General features: G+C 45.6%; 2 protein-coding genes across 3 annotated transcripts; one reads left to right on the forward strand and one right to left on the reverse strand.

Annotated features, from left to right (window-relative positions):
* The first annotated feature begins 288 nt into the window (after positions 1–288).
* dis3l (DIS3 like exosome 3'-5' exoribonuclease) lies at positions 289–13,135 on the forward strand. Of its 2 annotated transcripts, XM_032561068.1 has the most exons (18): positions 289–510; positions 2,883–3,033; positions 3,608–3,736; positions 4,305–4,440; positions 4,509–4,676; positions 4,747–4,825; positions 4,900–5,079; positions 5,144–5,313; positions 6,032–6,193; positions 6,271–6,521; positions 6,994–7,086; positions 7,155–7,443; positions 8,841–9,076; positions 9,218–9,372; positions 10,057–10,247; positions 10,319–10,464; positions 11,441–11,612; positions 12,606–13,135. In XM_032561068.1, exons 1-18 carry the CDS (start codon positions 333–335, stop codon positions 12,915–12,917), a joined length of 3,198 nt encoding a protein of 1,065 aa, XP_032416959.1. In that variant the 5' UTR covers positions 289–332; the 3' UTR covers positions 12,918–13,135. The 2 variants fall into 2 exon arrangements, with proteins under 2 accessions (XP_032416959.1, XP_032416960.1); XM_032561069.1 differs by lacking the exons at positions 289–510; positions 2,883–3,033 and adding an exon at positions 3,040–3,458.
* Positions 13,076–18,516, reverse strand: LOC116718827 (TIMELESS-interacting protein-like). Its single transcript, XM_032561071.1, has 8 exons — positions 18,426–18,516; positions 15,852–15,987; positions 15,686–15,776; positions 15,536–15,611; positions 14,758–14,880; positions 14,621–14,684; positions 13,636–13,837; positions 13,076–13,541 (listed from the first exon to the last, which is right to left on the reverse strand). Exons 2-8 carry the CDS (start codon positions 15,973–15,975, stop codon positions 13,529–13,531), a joined length of 693 nt encoding a protein of 230 aa, XP_032416962.1. The 5' UTR covers positions 15,976–15,987; positions 18,426–18,516; the 3' UTR covers positions 13,076–13,528.
* Between the last annotated feature and the right edge of the window lie 9 nt (positions 18,517–18,525).

Genomic DNA, 18,525 nt, shown 5'->3' on the forward strand with positions numbered 1-18,525 from the left:
AGGAAGAAGAGATTTCCAACATGGCGATGGATTTTCTCAACAAATTCGATCAATGGAATCAATTATTAAAATCAAAATATTTTACTTTGGTACATGTATTTTATAAGATATGGCAAACATTCAAAAATACATTTTTATTTTAGAAATTATTAAAATCTTTCACTTTTTAAAAATTATTTTAATTATGTTTTATTTCTAAAGATCAAGCGCTCAAGTGTTCATACTCGGAAGACCGACAATCCGGCAGCACGTGAACGCAACAGAACGCGTAGAGCGTTATGACGTCATGATGCTCTTCCTGCCTGGAGTCCGCCTGACTCGGTCTTGTTTACATGCGAGAGTTCCTGGTTGAGCCGCGGCTCCGCAGCGGAGTCCTCAGGATGATCAAGACCGAGAAGGTTCTGCACCTGAAGAGCAGCCGAGGCCGGAAGGTTCGGGTGGTTCGGGAGCACTACCTGCGGGAGCGGGTCCCCTGCTTCAGCGCGCTGTGCCAGGCGGGCTGCGAGAACGGTGAGGTCTGCGGGAGTACGGCGGCGGTTCGGGAGCTCGGTTCTGCTGAAGGCCCGGGTTCACTATGGCATGTAGGACATCTCTGGTCCGGTCCAGAGGATAAGACCCACAGTCCGGACCGGAACCAAAACTAGACGGACAAAAATTTCAAATTAAATTTCCTGTTTGAATGAAATCAATAAGTAAGTTGATCGATCAGTCAGAATGTTTTGCTGAGTTCTAGATCCACGTAGAGGCATCCATCCATCCATCCATCCATCCATCATCCATCCAACATCCATCCATCCAACATCCTCCATCCATCCAACATCCATCCATCCAACATCTATCCGTCCAACATCCATCCATCCATCCATCCAACATCCATCCATCCATCCATCCATCCATCCATCCAACATCCATCCATCCAACATCCATCCATCCATCCAACATTCATCCATCCATCATCCAACATTCATCCGTCCAACATCCATCCGTCCAACATCCATCCAACATCCATCCATCCATCCATCCATCCAACATCAATCCATCCATCCATCCATCCAACATTCATCCATCCATCCATCTATCTATCCATCCAACATCCATCCATCCAACATCCATCCATCCATCCCACATTCATCCGTCCAACATCCATCCATCCAACATCCATCCGTCCAACATCTATCCGTCCAACATCCATCCATCCAACATTCATCCATCCAACATCCATCCGTCCAACATCCATCCATCCATCCATCCATCCATCCAACATCCATCCAACATCCATCCATCCAACATTCATCCATCCATCCAACATCCATCCATCCAACATCCATCCATCCATCCGTCCAACATCTATCCGTCCAACATCCATCCATCCAACATTCATCCATCCAACATCTATCCGTCCAACATCCATCCATCCAACATTCATCCAACATTCATCCGTCCAACATCCATCCGTCCATCCATCCATCCAACATTCACCCATCCAACATTCATCCATCCAACATTCATCCATCCAACATCCATCCGTCCAACATTCATCCATCCATCCATCCAACATCCATCCGTCCAACATTCATCCATCCATCCATCCATCCAACATCCATCCATCCAACATTCATCCATCCAACATCCATCAGTCCAACATTCATCCATCCATCCATCCAACATCCATCCATCCAACATCCATCCGTCCAACATCCATCCATCCAACATTCATCCATCCAATATCCATCCATCCAACATCCATCCGTCCAACATCCATCATCCGTCCATCCATCCATCCATCCAACATTCATCCGTCCAACATCCATCCATCCATCTATCCATCCAACATCCACCATTCATCCATCCAACATCCATCCGTCCAACATCCATCCATCCAACACCCATCCGTCCAACAACCATCCATCCAACATCCATCCATCCAACAACCATCCATCCAACATCCATCCATCCAACATCCATCTAACATCCAACATCCATCCATCAACATCCATCCATCCAACATCCATCCGTCCAACATCCATCCATCCAACATCCATCCGTCCAACATCATCCAACATCCATCCGTCCAACATCATCCATCCAACAACCATCCATCCAACATCCATCCATCCAACATCCATCCATCCAACATCCATCTAACATCCAATATCCATCCATCCAACATCCATCCGTCCAACATCCATCCATCCAACATCCATCCGTCCAACATCCATCCATCCGTCCATGCATCCAACATCCATCCGTTCATCCAACATCCATCCATCCGACAACATCCATCCATCCATCCACATCCATCCATCCATCCAACATCCATCCATCCATCCATCCAACATCCATCCATCCAACATCCATGTGTCTAACATCCATCCATCCATCCAGCATTCATCCATCCATCCATCCATCCAACATTCATCCATCCATCCATCCAGCATTCATCCATCCATCCATCCATCCATCCAACATTCATCCGTCCATCCATCCATCCATCCATCCAACATCCATCCATCCAACATCCATCCATCCATCCATCCATCCATCCATCCATCCAACATCCATCCATCCGTTTTCAGGATCTGTCCAGAGGTTGTTGAATTTCTTCTCTTGTTTTTTTCCATCATAAATGTTGATTTTTATTTTATTTTATTTTTTTAAATTAAATACTAAACCATGAACCGGACCTCCTGCTGACCCTGAAAACAAACCCACAGAACTAATCAGAACCTGCAGCTTCACATGTCAGAGGAGTCCAGAACCACCAAGTTCAGTTTCCAGAACCAACGATAATTTCGGGCTTTTCTCTGATACACATCAAGTTTTTATTATTTTAAAAGTTTCTCCAGTTTATTTTAAATCTGTGATGTTTTTTTCTGACCCAGATGGTAAAGTTCTGCCCGGAGACCTAACCCACTACGTGGTTCCGGACGCCGAGGTGGTACTGAACTACCTGGAGGTTCTGGAGCTGGTGGAGCTGCAGGGGGTCGTGTTCACCCAGACGGCCTGTCAGGCTCTGCACAGCAAGGGCCGCAGGTAGGAGAACCGAACCAGAACCAGAACAAGCCTCCATAACTCCCGCTGACTCAGCAGCCTCGCCTTCTGCGCAGCGCTGCTCCTGGATCACCTTTTCTATCCCTGCAGAACTCTGCAGGAGCGAGCCGGGTCGGCCTCATTAGACCCGGTTCTGCTGACTCAGCTGTGACCCGCAGGAAGCCGTTAATAAGGAACCCTGCCTGACCCGCGCTTCCACTGTGGTTTGGTTCTGGTTTCTGCTGACTTGGTGGAGGGAAAACGTTGCATCACTAATGTGCTGTTAGGTGAATGAGCTGCAGGTTCAGCCCAGAACAGCGTGTAGTGGTGACCTTTGACCTCCTCTGGCCCCAGATTCACCCGGAACGTCTCTCTCTGGATCGGCAAATAGAATCTGAGTTCTGAATCCAAAAAATTTTTCCTAGAAAGTTGAGTGGAAGGAAAAAATGTGTGCCATATATCATTTTCCAGGATCCACCAGGGGGAGCTGTAGCTTGTTGATGGAGGTTTTTTGGCTAAAATCTGTTATTTCTTTCTAGAAGAACCTGAAACATGCCAGAGTTCTGCTCCTCTGCAGGTTCTACAACCGTCTGAGGAACCTGCTGAAAGACCCGCGGCATGACTGCGTCCTGTTTGCTAACGAGTTCCAGGAGTTCTCCTACTGCCCCAGAGAGAAAGGAGAGAGCCAGGAGAAATGGCAGACCAGGTGAGTCCTCCCAGGTGACCCCCAGGTGACCCCAGTAACCTGGGTCAGAGTTCACTGTAAACAAAGTGTAGGATTATAGAATAAAAGGTTTAAATCCAACTTAAAGGGATCCACGATGAGTTAATATAAGCTTCTGCTAATGGTGTTAGCTACTGCTAATGGTGTTAGCTACTGCTAATGGTGTTAGCGCTAGCTAATATAGTTAGTTCTACATAATGGCATTAGCTTCAGGTAATGGCGATAGCTCCAGCTATCAGAGCTGGCTCCAGCCAGTGGCGTTAGCTACTGCTAATGGTGTTAGCTCTTATTAATGTTGTTAGCTCTATCAAATGGTGTTAGCTCCTGCTAATAGTGTTAGCACTAGCTAGAGCTAACACTATCTAGGAGTAAGTTCCTGCTCATGGTGCTACCTGGAGCTAATGATGTCATCCCTAGTTGATGACATTTGCTCCTGCTACTATTGTTAGCTTTAGCTAATAGTGTTGTTGTGTATCGCTTTAAGATCAGGTCTGTTTGCTGGACCTGTAGATCAGAACCTGTGTGTGTGTGTGTGTGTGTGTGTGTGTAGGTGTGTGTACGCCGCCGCTGTGTGGTACTACAACCACCTGGCTGGGATGATGAACCTGGTGATGATCACTGAGGACTCGGACGCCGTGTCCCGGTTCAGCAGCCTCAACTCCGGAGTCTACGTCATCAGCGTCCAGGTGGGGATGTTCGGTCGCCACAGCAACCACCCAGGTGCGACGCTCATCTTCACATTCTTAATTTTCAGGAGTACCTGCAGAGCTTCTGGCCGGCGCTGCAGGCCGCCCAGGATCTGTACGGATCCGTCCGCCAGGCGCTGCAGGAGAAGGAGGCCGACGGCTCGCAGAGGGAGTTTCCAGAACATTTACCTGCTCAGGTTCTGGAGGCCGGGATCAAGTCCGGACGCTTCGTCCAGGTCTGGACCTGCAGGTATTCTGGTCCAGGATGTGCTGATGGAGCTCCTGATTGGACCGTTTCTCCTGCAGGGAACCCTGAACGTGAGCAAACACCGCGCTCAGAACGAAGCCTTCGTCACCAGCGACGGTTTGTCCTCTAAGAGCCCAGGTGAAGGTCGCTGCTGTCAGGTGAGATCCTCCAGGTGAAGCTCTGAGGTCACTCCTCCTCTCCTCCTGCCTCAGACCTGAGCGCCGGCGTGCTGGTGGTCGGTTCTAAGAGCCGGAACCGGGCTGTGCACGGCGACCTGGTGGTGGTGGAGCTGCTGCCCAAGGTCGAGTGGCGAGGGAAGGTCACGGCTCTGAGCGAAGGGCCGGCGGACGAGCGGAGCGGGGACGACGACGAGATCAAGCCCATGCCGACAGGTGGGGGGAGGGGTTCTGCCGGGCTGTGTGGGTCCATGCAGGTTCTGACCTCTGACCCCGGCAGGTCGCGTCGTGGGGATCCTGCAGAGGAACTGGAGGGACTACGTGGTGACCTTTCCCCCCCGGGACGCAGCGCAGACCCAGAGCCGGACCGCCCAGCGCGTCCTGGCCGTTCCCTGGGACCGCCGGATCCCCAAGGTCCGGATCAGCACCCAGCAGGCCGACGCGCTGCAGGTCCAGTCCGCTTACAGAACCAGAAAATATCCACTCGTTATGCCTGTTACCATGGCGACAAAACTTTTTATTCTGGCTTAATTTTGGTGTTAATACCAGCTTTGAACCTGGGATCAGTCCTGGATTTATTATTGTTTTTGTTACAATACAATAAAAAATAATAAAATCAGTTTAATCCTGATTTTATTCTGATATTATGAATTTAATTATTGAGTTTAGTTCTGGTTTAGTCGTAGTTAATTTATGGTTTTATTGATGTTTTGTTCCTACGTTTAAATCCAGTTTTAATCCTAGTTGTCGTGTTTTTATTTAGTATTTATTATTTAATTCTGGTTTTATTCCAACTTTATTCTGGTTTAGTCCTGGTTTGAGAAGGTTTAGACGTAGCTAATTTATGGTTTTCTTTTTGTTTTATTTTTTGGTTTTAATCCTAGTTTTATTCTGGATTAAATTAAGATTTAATTCTGGTTTCACTCTTGATATTTAATCCTAATTTAAGCGGAATGCTGCTGCTCTCCAGCAGGTTCAGCTACATGCCAGACTCTATACACTAAATTAAAGGTCAAAGGTCATGTCAGCCCAGTTAGGAAAAGGAACCGTTAGTGATTAAAGCCGGTGGTGTCAACAGGAAAGAAGCTCTGGTGTAAATGTTGGGATTTGGGTTCTGAAATCAGCTGGTTCTGGTCGCTGAACCCGTCCGATTCGGTTCCCCCTGCAGGACCACAGGGTGGTGGTTCGGATCGACTCGTGGCCCAGCACGTCGCTCTATCCCAACGGACACAGCGTGCGGGTTCTGGGCCGGGCCGGGGAGCTGGAGACGGAGGTCCAGACGGTCCTGGTGGAGAACTGCATCCACGTGCCGCCGTTCTCCGAAGCCCAGGTGGAGATCGGAACCGGTGGTCAGCTGGTGACCGGGCGCCATCGATCTGAGCGGGATGTTTCCCTGTGGTGTGGCAGCTCAGGGAGATGCCGGTGAATTCCCCGGAGAAACCGTGGGTGGCGGATCCGGCCGAGGCGGTGGCGCGCCGGGACCTGAGGCGGACCCACCTGGTGTTCAGCATCGACCCGAGGGGCTGCGAGGACGTGGACGACACGCTGTCGGTGCGGCGCCTGGCCGGCGGGAAGCTCCTGGAGCTGGGCGTCCACATCGCCGACGTCACGCATTTCGTCAGGGAGGAATCGCTCACCGACCTGGAGGCCCGGTCCAGGTAGGACTCCAGAACCGGCGGGCAGCAGCTAATCTAACAGCGATCATTCGTTCACCAGACAAACTCCTGAAGTTTCTGTTAAAGGTTCTGAAGTTTTTTATTTAAAGAAATTGATTTGAAAAATATTTCTCTTATTTTTTTAACTTATATAAATTATTATCATTTTGATCCTTAAAATACTAACATTTCCATGTCATTTTATTCATAATCTGACTAATGATGTTATTACTAAATATTAAATGATTGATAATTTGATCAGTCACTTTTTAACAGATATGTTTTTACTGTTACTCAGGTAATTTCTTGGTCGGCTACTTTTTAAATTATGTTTAAGTATTGCTGCTCTTACTTTAGTACAGTTTTTGGTTTCTCCTCTGGTTACCGTTTACATCCTTATTGATTATCTTGTATGGATAAATATGGTTAAAACATTCTGTTTTCTGGATGAGTTGTGTTCATGTTTCCCTCTTAGAGCCACCACCTACTACCTGGCGGACCGCCGCTACGACATGCTGCCTGCTGTCCTCAGCGCTGACCTTTGCTCCCTGCTGGGCGGGGTCGACAGGTCGGTTCTCTCTGCTCCTCTGCTCACCGCCGTCTCCATCGGTCCCAACGCCGTCCTCTGGTTTCCAGGTACGCCATGAGCGTCGTGTGGGAGCTGGACGCTCAGAGCCTGGCCGTCACCAAGGTGTGGTTCGGCCGGACCCTGATCCGCTCCTCCTACCAGCTGCACTATGAGCTGGCCCAAGCGCTGCTGAACGGGGAGGAGGTCCAGGTTCCTGAGCTGGCCCGGCTCGACCCGGAGGAGAGGGACGCCAAGCTAAGCGAGCTCATCCAGGCGCTGGAGACGCTGACGCACATCGCCAGACACCTGCGGGCTCAGAGGGACCGAGGAGGAGCGCTGGAGCTGGAGGGAGTGGAGGTACAGACGGACATTTCTGCTGGGTTTATCTCCTGAGATTTCTGATTAATTACATTTCTTATGTATATATATATATTTTTAAAAACTCAAAATACACATCTACATGAATCCAACTTGCAACAAACTGATAAAATTATTTGTGATCGCATTATTTTGTTTATTTACTATTGATAGTTTGAGATTCAAGTGTTGAATTGAGTTGTAATACCGAGTGACACCACCGGGTGGCGGTGCATCTGTTGCTCTGTTTTTCCAGCCCTCGCAGTTACAAGCAGTAAAGAGTCTTAACTTTGTCTAATTACAGGGTGGTAATGTCAATTGATCACATTGATCCCTATAAAGTTATTATTAAATAAAAATGTTTAAGTATTAATTCGTCCTATGTAAACTTCTCTTTATCTGGCATTGTCCTCAATATACACAATGAAATTAAATATCTGGGACATTACATAACTGATGACCTATCTGATGATCATGACATTCGTAGGCAGTATTGCATGATGTATGCACAGGCTAATATTTTGATCAGAAAGTTTGGTATGTGTTCATCCTCTGTGAAGGTAGCTCTTTTTAAAGTTTTTTGTACTTCATTTTACACAGCCCATCTATGGCGAAGATATAAAAAAAGTAGCCTGCACAAACTTTATGTGGCATACAATGATGGCCTGAGGCTCCTACTCAAAGTGCCTAGATGGAGCAGTGCCAGCCACATGTTTGCACATAACGCTGTTCCCACATGTGCAGCTGCGCTCAGGAATCTCATGTATAAATGTATGTGTAGATTACCCGTGTCACACAATAATATAATAGCAATTTTAGTAAACCCTGTTTTTAGTACAGCGAGATTTTTCTCAAGATTGTGGAAACATTGGCGTCATCATTTATTTGTGGCTCAATGACTGTCTTGAGAGTAAACTGTTCTGGCTTTGTTTGCTGCTAAGCTAACGCCGAAATGCTAACTGCTACCAGCGAATGAGACCTGATACCTGCTACAGAGGCATAATGCAAAAAATACCTACATATTTATAACTACTTATAGTACTTTATAAAATATCGTATTACAGTTCACTCAATACAAGTAATAGACTTTTTTATTTCACGGTTTAAATAAGTGAATACAAATTTAATGGCCCGGAAATGTTGGATTCATGTAATGGATATTTAAAGACATAACAGAAACAAAAACAATAAACAGAAAAATATATAAATCAGAAACTGACCTCCATGTTGAAGATCTCTGGTGTAGCATCAATCTCAAATGATTCTGGTTTAAACCCAGTAGAAGGTCAAACTTCATTGAGATCATTTTGAACGTTAATCAGTTTTTTTCTGTAGCAGAAGAAGAACGATCCGTTTCTGTCGTGGTGGATCACAAGTTGCTCGCTCCTCCTCCACAGGTCCGAGCCCAGCTGGACCAGGACAAGAACATCACGGCACTGGTTCCTCGCCAGCCCCTGGAGGTCCATGAGACCGTGGCAGAGTGCATGATCTACGCCAACCACTGGGTGGCGCGCAAGATCCAGGAGGCCTTCCCCTACCAGGCCCTGCTGAGGCGTCACCCGCAGCCACGCCAGGAGCTGTTCAGCCAGCTGGTGGACACGGCCCGGGCCAGGGGGTTCTCCATCGACACCAGGTGGGTTCTGGTCCGCTCCCCACCCGTCTGCCGGTTCACCACCTGGCCAGAGGTGGAGACCAGCAGCAAGGGAGGAGTTTGATGGAAAAGAACTAATTTTTAGAGGATGTCCGTAAAACCTGAATTCTGACTCTCCTGCAGGACCAACAAGGCCTTGGCCGACTCTCTGGACCGAGCCGTGGACCCCGAGGACCCGCTGGTGAACAGGCTCTTCAGAATGATGGCCACCCAGGCCATGTCTCAGGCCGTGTACTTCTCCACTGGTGCTCAGCCTGAGGACCAGTTCTACCACTACGGTAAACCAGTTCTACCACTACGGTAAACCAGTTCTACCACTACGGTAACCATGTTCTACCGCTACGATAAACCATTTCTACCGCTACGGTAAACCATTTCTACCGCTACGGTAAACCATTTCTACCGCTACGGTAAACCATTTCTACCGCTACGGTAAACCAGTTCTACCGCTACGGTAAACCAGTTCTACCGCTACGGTAAACCAGTTCTACCGCTACGGTAAACCATTTCTACCGCTACGGTAAACCAGTTCTACCGCTACGGTAAACCAGTTCTACCGCTACGATAAACCATTTCTACCGCTACGGTAAACCATTTCTACCGCTACGGTAAACCAGTTCTACCGCTACAGTAAACCAGTTCTACCGCTACGGTAAACCAGTTCTACCGCTACGATAAACCATTTCTACCGCTACGGTAAACCAGTTCTACCGCTACGGTAAACCATTTCTACCGCTACGGTAAACCATTTCTACCGCTACGGTAAACCATTTCTACCGCTACGGTAAACCATTTCTACCGCTACGGTAAACCATTTCTACCGCTACGGTAAACCAGTTCTACCGCTACAGTAAACCAGTTCTACCGCTACAGTAAACCAGTTCTACCGCTACAGTAAACCAGTTCTACCGCTACGATAAACCAGCTCGGCTCTTCCTGATTGGCTCATTTCTGCTCGTCAGGTCTGGCTCTGGACCGCTACACTCACTTCACCTCCCCGATCCGCCGCTACGCCGACATGGTGGTGCACCGCCTGCTGACCGCCGCGCTGCAGCTGGATCGCGGCGGTCAGCAGGGGGCTGAGCCTGGCAAACCACCGGCCGGCAACAAAGACATGGAGGAGCTGGCAGAGCACATCAACAGCAGGAACCGGGTGAGCGGCTTGTTGGGTCTAGGCGGTTCTGTGCTTCCTGAACGTTGTCTGAGTTGTTGTGACGTCGGCAGGCGGCCCAGCGAGCCCAGAACCTTTCCACCGGACTCTTCCAGTGCCTCTTCTTCAAGGAGCGCGACCCGGAGACGGACCCGCGCTGCGTGGCCGACGCCATCATCTACTCTATCAGGGACAACGGCGTGCTGGTCTTCATTCCAGAGTAAGGAACTCTTCCTCTATTGGTCTGCTGTTCCAGTGACAGAAGAACATTTCCTCAGCATGATTCTGCCACCGCCATGCTGGACACTTAGTTCAATGTTCTTAGGTTTTAAGCCTCAGGACCTTTTTTTCCTGGTAGCATCACTTCTGTCAAGTTGGGTTCCACCAAATGAAATGGACTAAATTTTACAGATTTCACTTCATTTTTCACATTATTCATTCATTTATGTCAGTTCCAAACTAAATATTTAACTTACTAGCTAAATATGTAGTAAGCAAGTTAAATATATAGTTTGAAGCTAATTATATAGATTGCTAGCTAAAAATGTACTTTCAAGCTAACTATTTAGCTAGCAACCTAATTATTCATTTGGCCAGCTACATTTAGTGTTAAGCTGAACATTTAGTTTAAGCTCAATGTATAGCTTGCAAGTTAGATATTTGGCGTTTAGCTTAAAAGCTAAACAGCTTGAAACTAAATTTAGCTGCCTCACAAGATATTTACTTTGGAGATAAATATTTAATTTGAGCCAAAATATTAAACTTGCTAGCTAAAAAATTTGTTTCAAGCTAGCTAAATACTTAGTGTCAAACTAAATGCTTAACTTGCTAACTTTGTATGCAGTTAGCAATCTAAATATATATTTTACTAAATAAATATTTACCTTGCTAAATAAAAATATTTAGTTGCAAGCCAAACATTTAGTTTGAAACTAAATATGTAACTTGCTTTCAAAATATTTATTCAATTATTTTGCTTCAAGCTAACTAGTTAGCATACCAAGTATTTAGCTTGCTAACTAAACACTTACTTTGAAACTGTGATATTTATGAATGAGTAATGCGGTGAAAACTTGACTTTAATAAAACTTGTTTTACTTACACCAGGTTCTAAATAAGTCAAATTATTGTGACTGTGACTTTAAACCGGTTTCCACAGAGGAGCTGTGACTCCAGGTGTGCTGCTGTTTTTACAGGTACGGAGTGAAAGGTCCGGTCTACATGAGGAACAAGGAGGGCCTGGTGGTGACGGCCGGCCCGGACGGTACCTGTGAGTGGCAGAGCGGCTCCGTTCGCCGCCACTCAGACCACATCACCACCACGTCTGGCTGTGGCAGCGCCACCTTCAGGTTGTTTGACCACATCACGGTGAGCCAACAGAAACACCTTCATCTGGGCACAGAGGCGCTACGCTGACCCGACAGCAGGGGGTCGTTCCAGGTTTTGACCCGTTGTTAAATTGCAACACTAAACAAAGTTAAAGCTCTGATGATCCTCGCACCAAAACCTTTTAATAAAAAACTAAAGTGTTTTTCAAAGTTGGCCTGTTTTCATTAAGCAACTTCAGTTTTGAAATGTCAGGTTGTACAAATATATGGTCAATGGAAACGCAGCTCCTGTTGATTATCTCCAGTAGCAGTCAGTCTTGCAGCGACTCTAAAGAGGCCTCTGACTTAACATGCTAACAGCTCAATATCTGACACCATTTGCTGCTAATCTGCCTCATTTGCTTCTGCTGCTCCTCTTTTTAAATCTCTGTCTGGTTGTTTGGTTAGAAAGCCGAGCAGAGATGTTAGAGTAGGGGATAAGATCAGTTGAACGCCATAATAAATGTAATACTCTGGCTGGGTTCTGTTTTTGGCTTTGAAGTTCATCCAGTTTGTCTGACAGTAGAGCCAGGAATTTATTGTATTTATCATGTTTTAATTAATTATTGTCACAATAAATTCCAATTAATGTTTAAGAAAACACAAAACTGTTCTTGCTGTCAGGATTGATAGTTTAATATTTCCTCCAGTTTGTTCAATAAATGTGAAACCACGGTTACCGTCTGCAGGTCAGAGGTGAAGCTCACGCTGATTAGTGCGTCTGCTGTCCTGAACAAACGTTTCACACATAGGAACCTTTTTCAAGAGCAGATTTGTGTTTGTAGGACTGTAATTGCTGTGACACAGTTACCTAAAAAAGATGCAATAGTTATCGTTTCCACAAAATATCACCAGAGATCTCCTGTTGCTCATTATAATGAGTACACTGGGACTTGGGGTCAAAGGTCAAGCCTATCTTCAGACTTACTGTGAGGAATAAAATGGGAACATTTTATATTTCAGACGGTCAGAACTCTCTCCGTCCCATCCCCAGGTCCGGATCTCCGTCCTCTCCACTAACTGCCACGCCGACACGCTGACCCTGCAGGTCATCAGCAACCAGCCGCACCTCGGCGCCGCGCCGCAGCGGCCCGGTTCGCCGCGCCGCAGCCAGCTGGTGCAGGAGGTGGTGCGGCTGGCCGGGGAGGCACAGGAGAAGGCGGCGCGCCGACCCGAACTCTCCAAGGAGGAGCGGGAGTTCCGGCAGAGCAGAACCCCCAACCTGTACTCCCTGCTGGAGGAGATCCGGGAGCTGGCGCTGATGGACCCAGACGCCGCCGCGCGGCCTGGCACCGTGACGGCGTAGAGGACGAGCCGCCACAGAGCGACTTGTGAGGTTCTGACCCAACGGTCCAGAACCGACAGAAACCAGCAGATGAAATGTGGGAAATGTTTTGGTAGAAATGTTCTGGTTCTGGAGGGAAAACGATTCACCATCAGAACATGAACTCTGACCCAGTTTCATTAAAATCAACTGTTTATTATTATTGGACATTTTTATATTAAAATAACGTGAACACAGAACCGGCCCGTTTTGGTTGTTTTCTAGTAAAACAGAACCTGTTACAGTCCACTCCTCTGCCATGGACCAGAACCAGACCAGAACACAAACATCCATGTTTAAACTAAAATGGCAGAACTTTTTCAGGCTCCAGCTCAGGAACCAGGAAGGTTCTGTAGTTTGGTTCTGGTAGAAGGTTCTGTTGCAGAGATCCAGTTTTTGACACACCTCAGGGTTGGGAGCTTGGACTTTTTTTTTTCTCATCCTCAGCAGGAAGTTCTGCTGGAGGGTCGGGTTCAGAAACCTCAGGTGGAGGAGTCTTTGTGCTGCCGGACGGATCCGGGTCCAGATGTTCTCCTGGCTTCTGGTTCTGCTCAGTAGACCCGTTGAGATCTGCTGTGAGGTCACTTCCTGCGTCAGCCTGGGGCTCTGAAGGATTTGAGGAAACAGAAAAACTTCCTAAGTATTTTTCGGTGGATGGTTCTGAGCGCCCTATAGTGGTTCTGGGTGGAACCGTCCTCACCTGTCTGCTGCTGCCGGGCTAGTCGCCTCTCCAACGCTCGCTGCCGGTTCTGCTCCATCCGCCGGCGCTGCTCCTCGGTCAGGGAGGGAGGAGCCGGAACCGGGGCCGGGGTGGAGTGGACCAGACCCGGAGGATCGGTAAAGGAGGTCCTGGCTGATGACCAGATCGGGATCCTGGAATCCAGCCGGCGGCTCCTCCGCACCTGGAAACGAGAGAAATCACCTCAGATCCAGAATGATGCTAATTAGCTATGATGCTAATTAGCATCATTAGACATGTGAGGAATGAAACAGAGTTCAATCTTACAACGTTATTTTACTGATGCTGCTTTTGCTCAAACAAAACTTTAAAATACAGTTAAAAATGTTTGTGAACAACCATTGCTTCATCATTATGTTACAGATCATGAGCTCCTGGCGTGTTTTTGCAAAATGAAATCAGTTTCTGAATTTAAACATATTTTTGAGCAGCCCATTGGTGTTTCCAACAATAAAATTTGGAATAACTTAGAATTATGGTCACATGTTATGTGTTTTAATGTATCTTATATAGATGACATTATTTTGCCTGGATATATTTTATTGCACACTCTCTAGTCTTAAATAATAATTAAGATTAAATAATTAAGATTATTTACTGAGTTTATCAGCAAAGTTTCGGCCCATGAACTACATGTAGTTAAAACTCCAACCACTAGAGGGCATCAGAGGACTTCAAATAGCAACCTTATCATGAGGCAGATGCATCAACCAACATTTGTAATATTTATACATCTCCAGTGAAGGAGGTAGAAGCTAATTAGCTTCACTAGCCCATCAGGGGTTAAAGGTCAAAATTATTTAAAATTGACTGATTTTCATATATAAAACCAGCATTATAAGAAAAGTTTGGACACTTTTTAAATCACATTAGTTACTGAAGGTCCAGTTCGACTCATTCAGCCTCTGCAGCAGCAAGAATCAGATTCAGGTCCAGTCCGTCTCACCTAGTTTGTCCATGAAGTCTTCGTCCGTGAGGGGCATGTCCAGTCGGATCCGTTTGAGGCAGGTCTGCAGGCGGAGAGGAGGAACCCGTTAGAACCCGTCCTGCACAGAGGAACTCTCCCTTCCTTCTTCAGCCCACCTGAACCTCCTTCTTGCTGCCGAGCTTCTCCACCCTGTCGATGAAATCTTCAAACTGCAGTTTGGGGAAGAGCCGGTGGGCCCAGTTCTCCATCTTCTGCATGAGCAGCCGCAGGTCCTCCGCCTGGCCAAAGAGCCGGCCGGGTCCAGACGTCCAGCAGGAGCAAACAGGATTCAATTAAACGTGATCAGAAGAAGAACAAAGACTTTTATAGATGAGACATTTTAGATCCAACAAAAACAGCTGGATATGGAGTATTTTAAAGGGGTACTGTTATGTATTTTACAATGATTACATTTTATAGCATAATCAGGTAACTGTTACCTTCAACTGTTATAAAAATTTGACTTTGTTATTTAGTGCCTTGAAATCGGGTCTCTGTCTCTTTAAAAGCTCCTGCTCTTCCTGAAGCTCCGCCTCCAGGAAGTCGTCCCATCATGGCTCCTCTATTAACCCTTTAACATTTCACCAGCGCTGCTCTGAGCAGCAGCTGCTGTAACGAGCGCAGCAGTTCCACCAGCTGTTTGCTAATTGCTGCTGGCTAGTCTGAAGGAGCTAGGCCTCAAAGGCGGGGCTAAGTCCACCCAGGCGTTTTGCAACTGAATGGTTGCCTTGGATATTAAAGGATTTCTCAAACATGAAAGAATCAAAGCAACATGATGAAGGAAAAACTTTACAACATGATAAACAGATCAAAAAAGTCTGTTTTCCATGATACTGGCCCTTTAAGAAGTTTATTTTTTAGCTAAATGGTGAATAATCAATCCTTGTTTCTCACCTCGTGACCTTTGCCGTTAAAGACAGCGTTGGCGAACAAGGTCCGCAGAGCCGGCAATCCTCTGTCTGAAGTGAGCCTGAGAGGAAACGGCATCAGTCATGAGCGTCCGGATTAACCACCAGAGGAAAGCGACCTGTTATGATGGGAAACCTGTGGGAGTCCAGCTTCGGCTGCGGCCTCTTCACTCCTTTCCTCTTGGCAGCCGGAACGTCGGCCAGCTTGGACACCTCGCCTTCCTCAGCTGCAGCACAACGACAGGTGACCGTCACCAGATCGTCACGTTTATCTCCGCTGACATTTAAAAACGAACTCTCACCTTCTCCAAACGGGTCGCCCTGCGACTGAGCTGCTCCAGGGGACAGAGGGGGAGGAAGAGGAGGGAAAGCTTCATCCTCCAAGTTGGACAAGTCGCTCATCCCGTCGTCCTGTTGGTCATTCATGGCGGCTGAATCCTGAGAGAAAACAAGCCCCTGCCATCAGCTTTAAGATTTAAACTGCTAAACACTACAGTCGAATATTTACAGTTTTTAATGAGGTTTTTATGTTCAATCACAGTATCAGGAACCATCTGGAATAAATATAACAAACTGAGTCGATAATATATCTGATCTGTTGGATGGATGAGATGCTAGAAATACAGTGATGAGAAAGTGATGAAATACGAGGAAAACATGAATATGGAGTCACGATATTCAGTAACTAGTTTTCTGCACGTTGTGTAGCTCTAGTTTCTGTTTCATTTATATAATTTACATATTACATATACTTTTAATTCATGTCTTACATATTTAAATATTTCATTATTCATTTATGTTTGATCTTTTTGATTTTATTTTACTTATTTGTGCTTCATTTATTAATTTCAAATATTCTTTAATAGGCCTGTCACGATAGCAAATTTTGCTGAGCGATTAATTGTCTCAAAAATTATTGCGATAAACGATAATATTGTTTGAAGACCTTTTTACACTGATTTAATGGAAATGACATAATAATCCATGTGATTTCCTGCCAAAGATAGATACACTTTATTTTCAAAAGAACACTAAACACTGGAGCTGATAAACAAAATAAACAAAACAACCAAAAACGAAAATAAAATGGTCTCCATTAGCAAAAAACGCACTTGAAAAAAAAAACTAAACAACATAAAGTAAAAGTGGAAATAAATACTGCATTCAACCAAAAGACTGCAGATTATGAAGTCTGTATATTATGTTGCCCTTCAGTAATAATTAGATTTAAATAGAGAAGATGGGCACATCGACTACCTGATGCAATAATTCACACTACATGATTTTTTGCTCCTATTTTTCCCCATACAACAATCTTAGATCGTTGGTCTTTCTAAGATTGTGTGGTGTGTTACGGTAGATCATCGTTGCCGCTCCGATCTAAATCAGGGTTTTCCCCGACTGGGATCTTAACGCAGCCTGTTGAATGTGACAGGCAGCCAATCAGAAAGCGCGGATTCTCCTCTGAGGGGAAATTACGTCGGGGAATCCCAAACAGCTGAAACGGCGCAACCCGAAGTCCAGCGGACATTGGAGATGATATGTGGAAACAACATTAATGTTTATTCAACATGCAAAGAATATAGAAATGACAAGAGGAGGAGTTGGAGCGAAATTGCTACCGCAGTTGATAAACCCGGTAACTTTTCAGCTGTTCTTCGTTAACGTGACGTAAATAGGTTCTAATGATTTTCATTCAGTCAGGACTTTACGCTGACACTAGCCACATGCACTGCAGGTAGATTGTAGTAAAGCATTGATTAATGCCTGGTTTTAAAATTAGTTAACTGAACTAGTAGCCATTATTTTGTGCCCATTGTTGGACACCACACAGCACGATCGAACCGTTATACCTAGGATTTCTGTCGGCTAATGTTTGGGTCTGTCAGGTTTTGAAAATGGGCCGACAATCGGCCGACAGCTCTAAGATCGTGTCGTGTGCGCTGGGCTTTACACTAAGGAAATGAGGAAGGGAGGAGTCAGTGGAGAGAACCGGAGTTGAGCCTTTTTTTCATTCAGAAACAGAAAGAGAAAAAGGCCGGAAGAGACGATAATGCCGATAATTAAAATGACGTCGATAGTTTTAATTTATCGTACGATTAATCGATTTATCGTTTATCGCGACAGGCCTATTCTTTAATTATATAACCTCCACAAAACTAGTTTGTTACATTAGTTACTGTACTATTTTATATTTTATGTAATTTAATAATTTTCTTATATTTCATTTATTTTATATTTCTTTTTTATATGCTTTATTTATTTATTATTTCTTCTTTGGAATCTTTAAATTTTTCTTTACCATATATTTCATAATTTTATTCAATATATTTTATTTATTTATCTTTATTATTTTATTTTGTAGTCCAATTTTAAGTGCTTTATTTATTTGAGTATTTTTATTTATTTATTGTGCTGTATTTGTTGCTGCCTCTTTGCCAGGACTCAAGTAACTCCTGGTTTCAACCAGAGTAAACGCACATCTGTTAAAAGTTTTTACACTGTAATTCCCTTCCTGCACCGTAGAGGGCGGTAATACACCGCTGGGGAGTCTCCAGAAGAAATAACAATGAAGGCGGTAAACACTAAAAAAACCAACAAAAACAAAAAGAGTAACATGTTAACCGGACACAGAACCGATATTTGGGTTAGTTCCGATAACTCGCCTCAATACAGAAGACATGAAGGTGTTAAAAGTCTTCTTTGTTTGGCCGCTGAACCGAACATGACAGTAATTCAGACACAAACTGCGAATAAATGAGCTGAAATAAAAACCAGCGGCGGCCAGAGAAGGCCTGAAACTAATAAAACGTTCGGTCTTGACCCGGAGAAGAGCCTTGAGAGGACTAAAACTGTGAAATGAAACTTTAATGTACCTTTTGATGAGCTGCAGCGCCAGAGAATCAGAGAACCCGCCACTGATGCGCCTTCTTCTTCTGCAGTTGACATGAGAAACCTGCAGCACTGCTGCCACCC

The sequence above is a fragment of the Xiphophorus hellerii genome, chromosome 4, assembly GCF_003331165.1.
Source record: "Xiphophorus hellerii strain 12219 chromosome 4, Xiphophorus_hellerii-4.1, whole genome shotgun sequence".
NCBI classification, from domain to species: domain Eukaryota; kingdom Metazoa; phylum Chordata; class Actinopteri; order Cyprinodontiformes; family Poeciliidae; genus Xiphophorus; species Xiphophorus hellerii.

What these genes read in the sequence shown, in the direction of transcription:
- dis3l (XM_032561068.1), top strand. Translation starts at nt 333, where the DNA reads ATGCGAGAGTTCCTGGTTGAGCCGCGGCTCCGCAGCGGAGTCCTCAGG. An exon ending in CTGCACAGCAAGGGCCGCAG is followed by an intron (nt 3,034 to 3,607) that starts GTAGGAGAACCG and finishes GCTCCTCTGCAG; the next exon opens with GTTCTACAACCGTCTGAGGA. An exon ending in CTGCTGGGCGGGGTCGACAG is followed by an intron (nt 7,087 to 7,154) that starts GTCGGTTCTCTC and finishes TCTGGTTTCCAG; the next exon opens with GTACGCCATGAGCGTCGTGT.
- LOC116718827 (XM_032561071.1), bottom strand. Translation starts at nt 15,975, where the DNA reads ATGAATGACCAACAGGACGACGGGATGAGCGACTTGTCCAACTTGGAG. An exon ending in GGGCGACCCGTTTGGAGAAG is followed by an intron (nt 15,777 to 15,851) that starts GTGAGAGTTCGT and finishes GTTGTGCTGCAG; the next exon opens with CTGAGGAAGGCGAGGTGTCC. An exon ending in GCAGCAAGAAGGAGGTTCAG is followed by an intron (nt 14,685 to 14,757) that starts GTGGGCTGAAGA and finishes CTCCGCCTGCAG; the next exon opens with ACCTGCCTCAAACGGATCCG.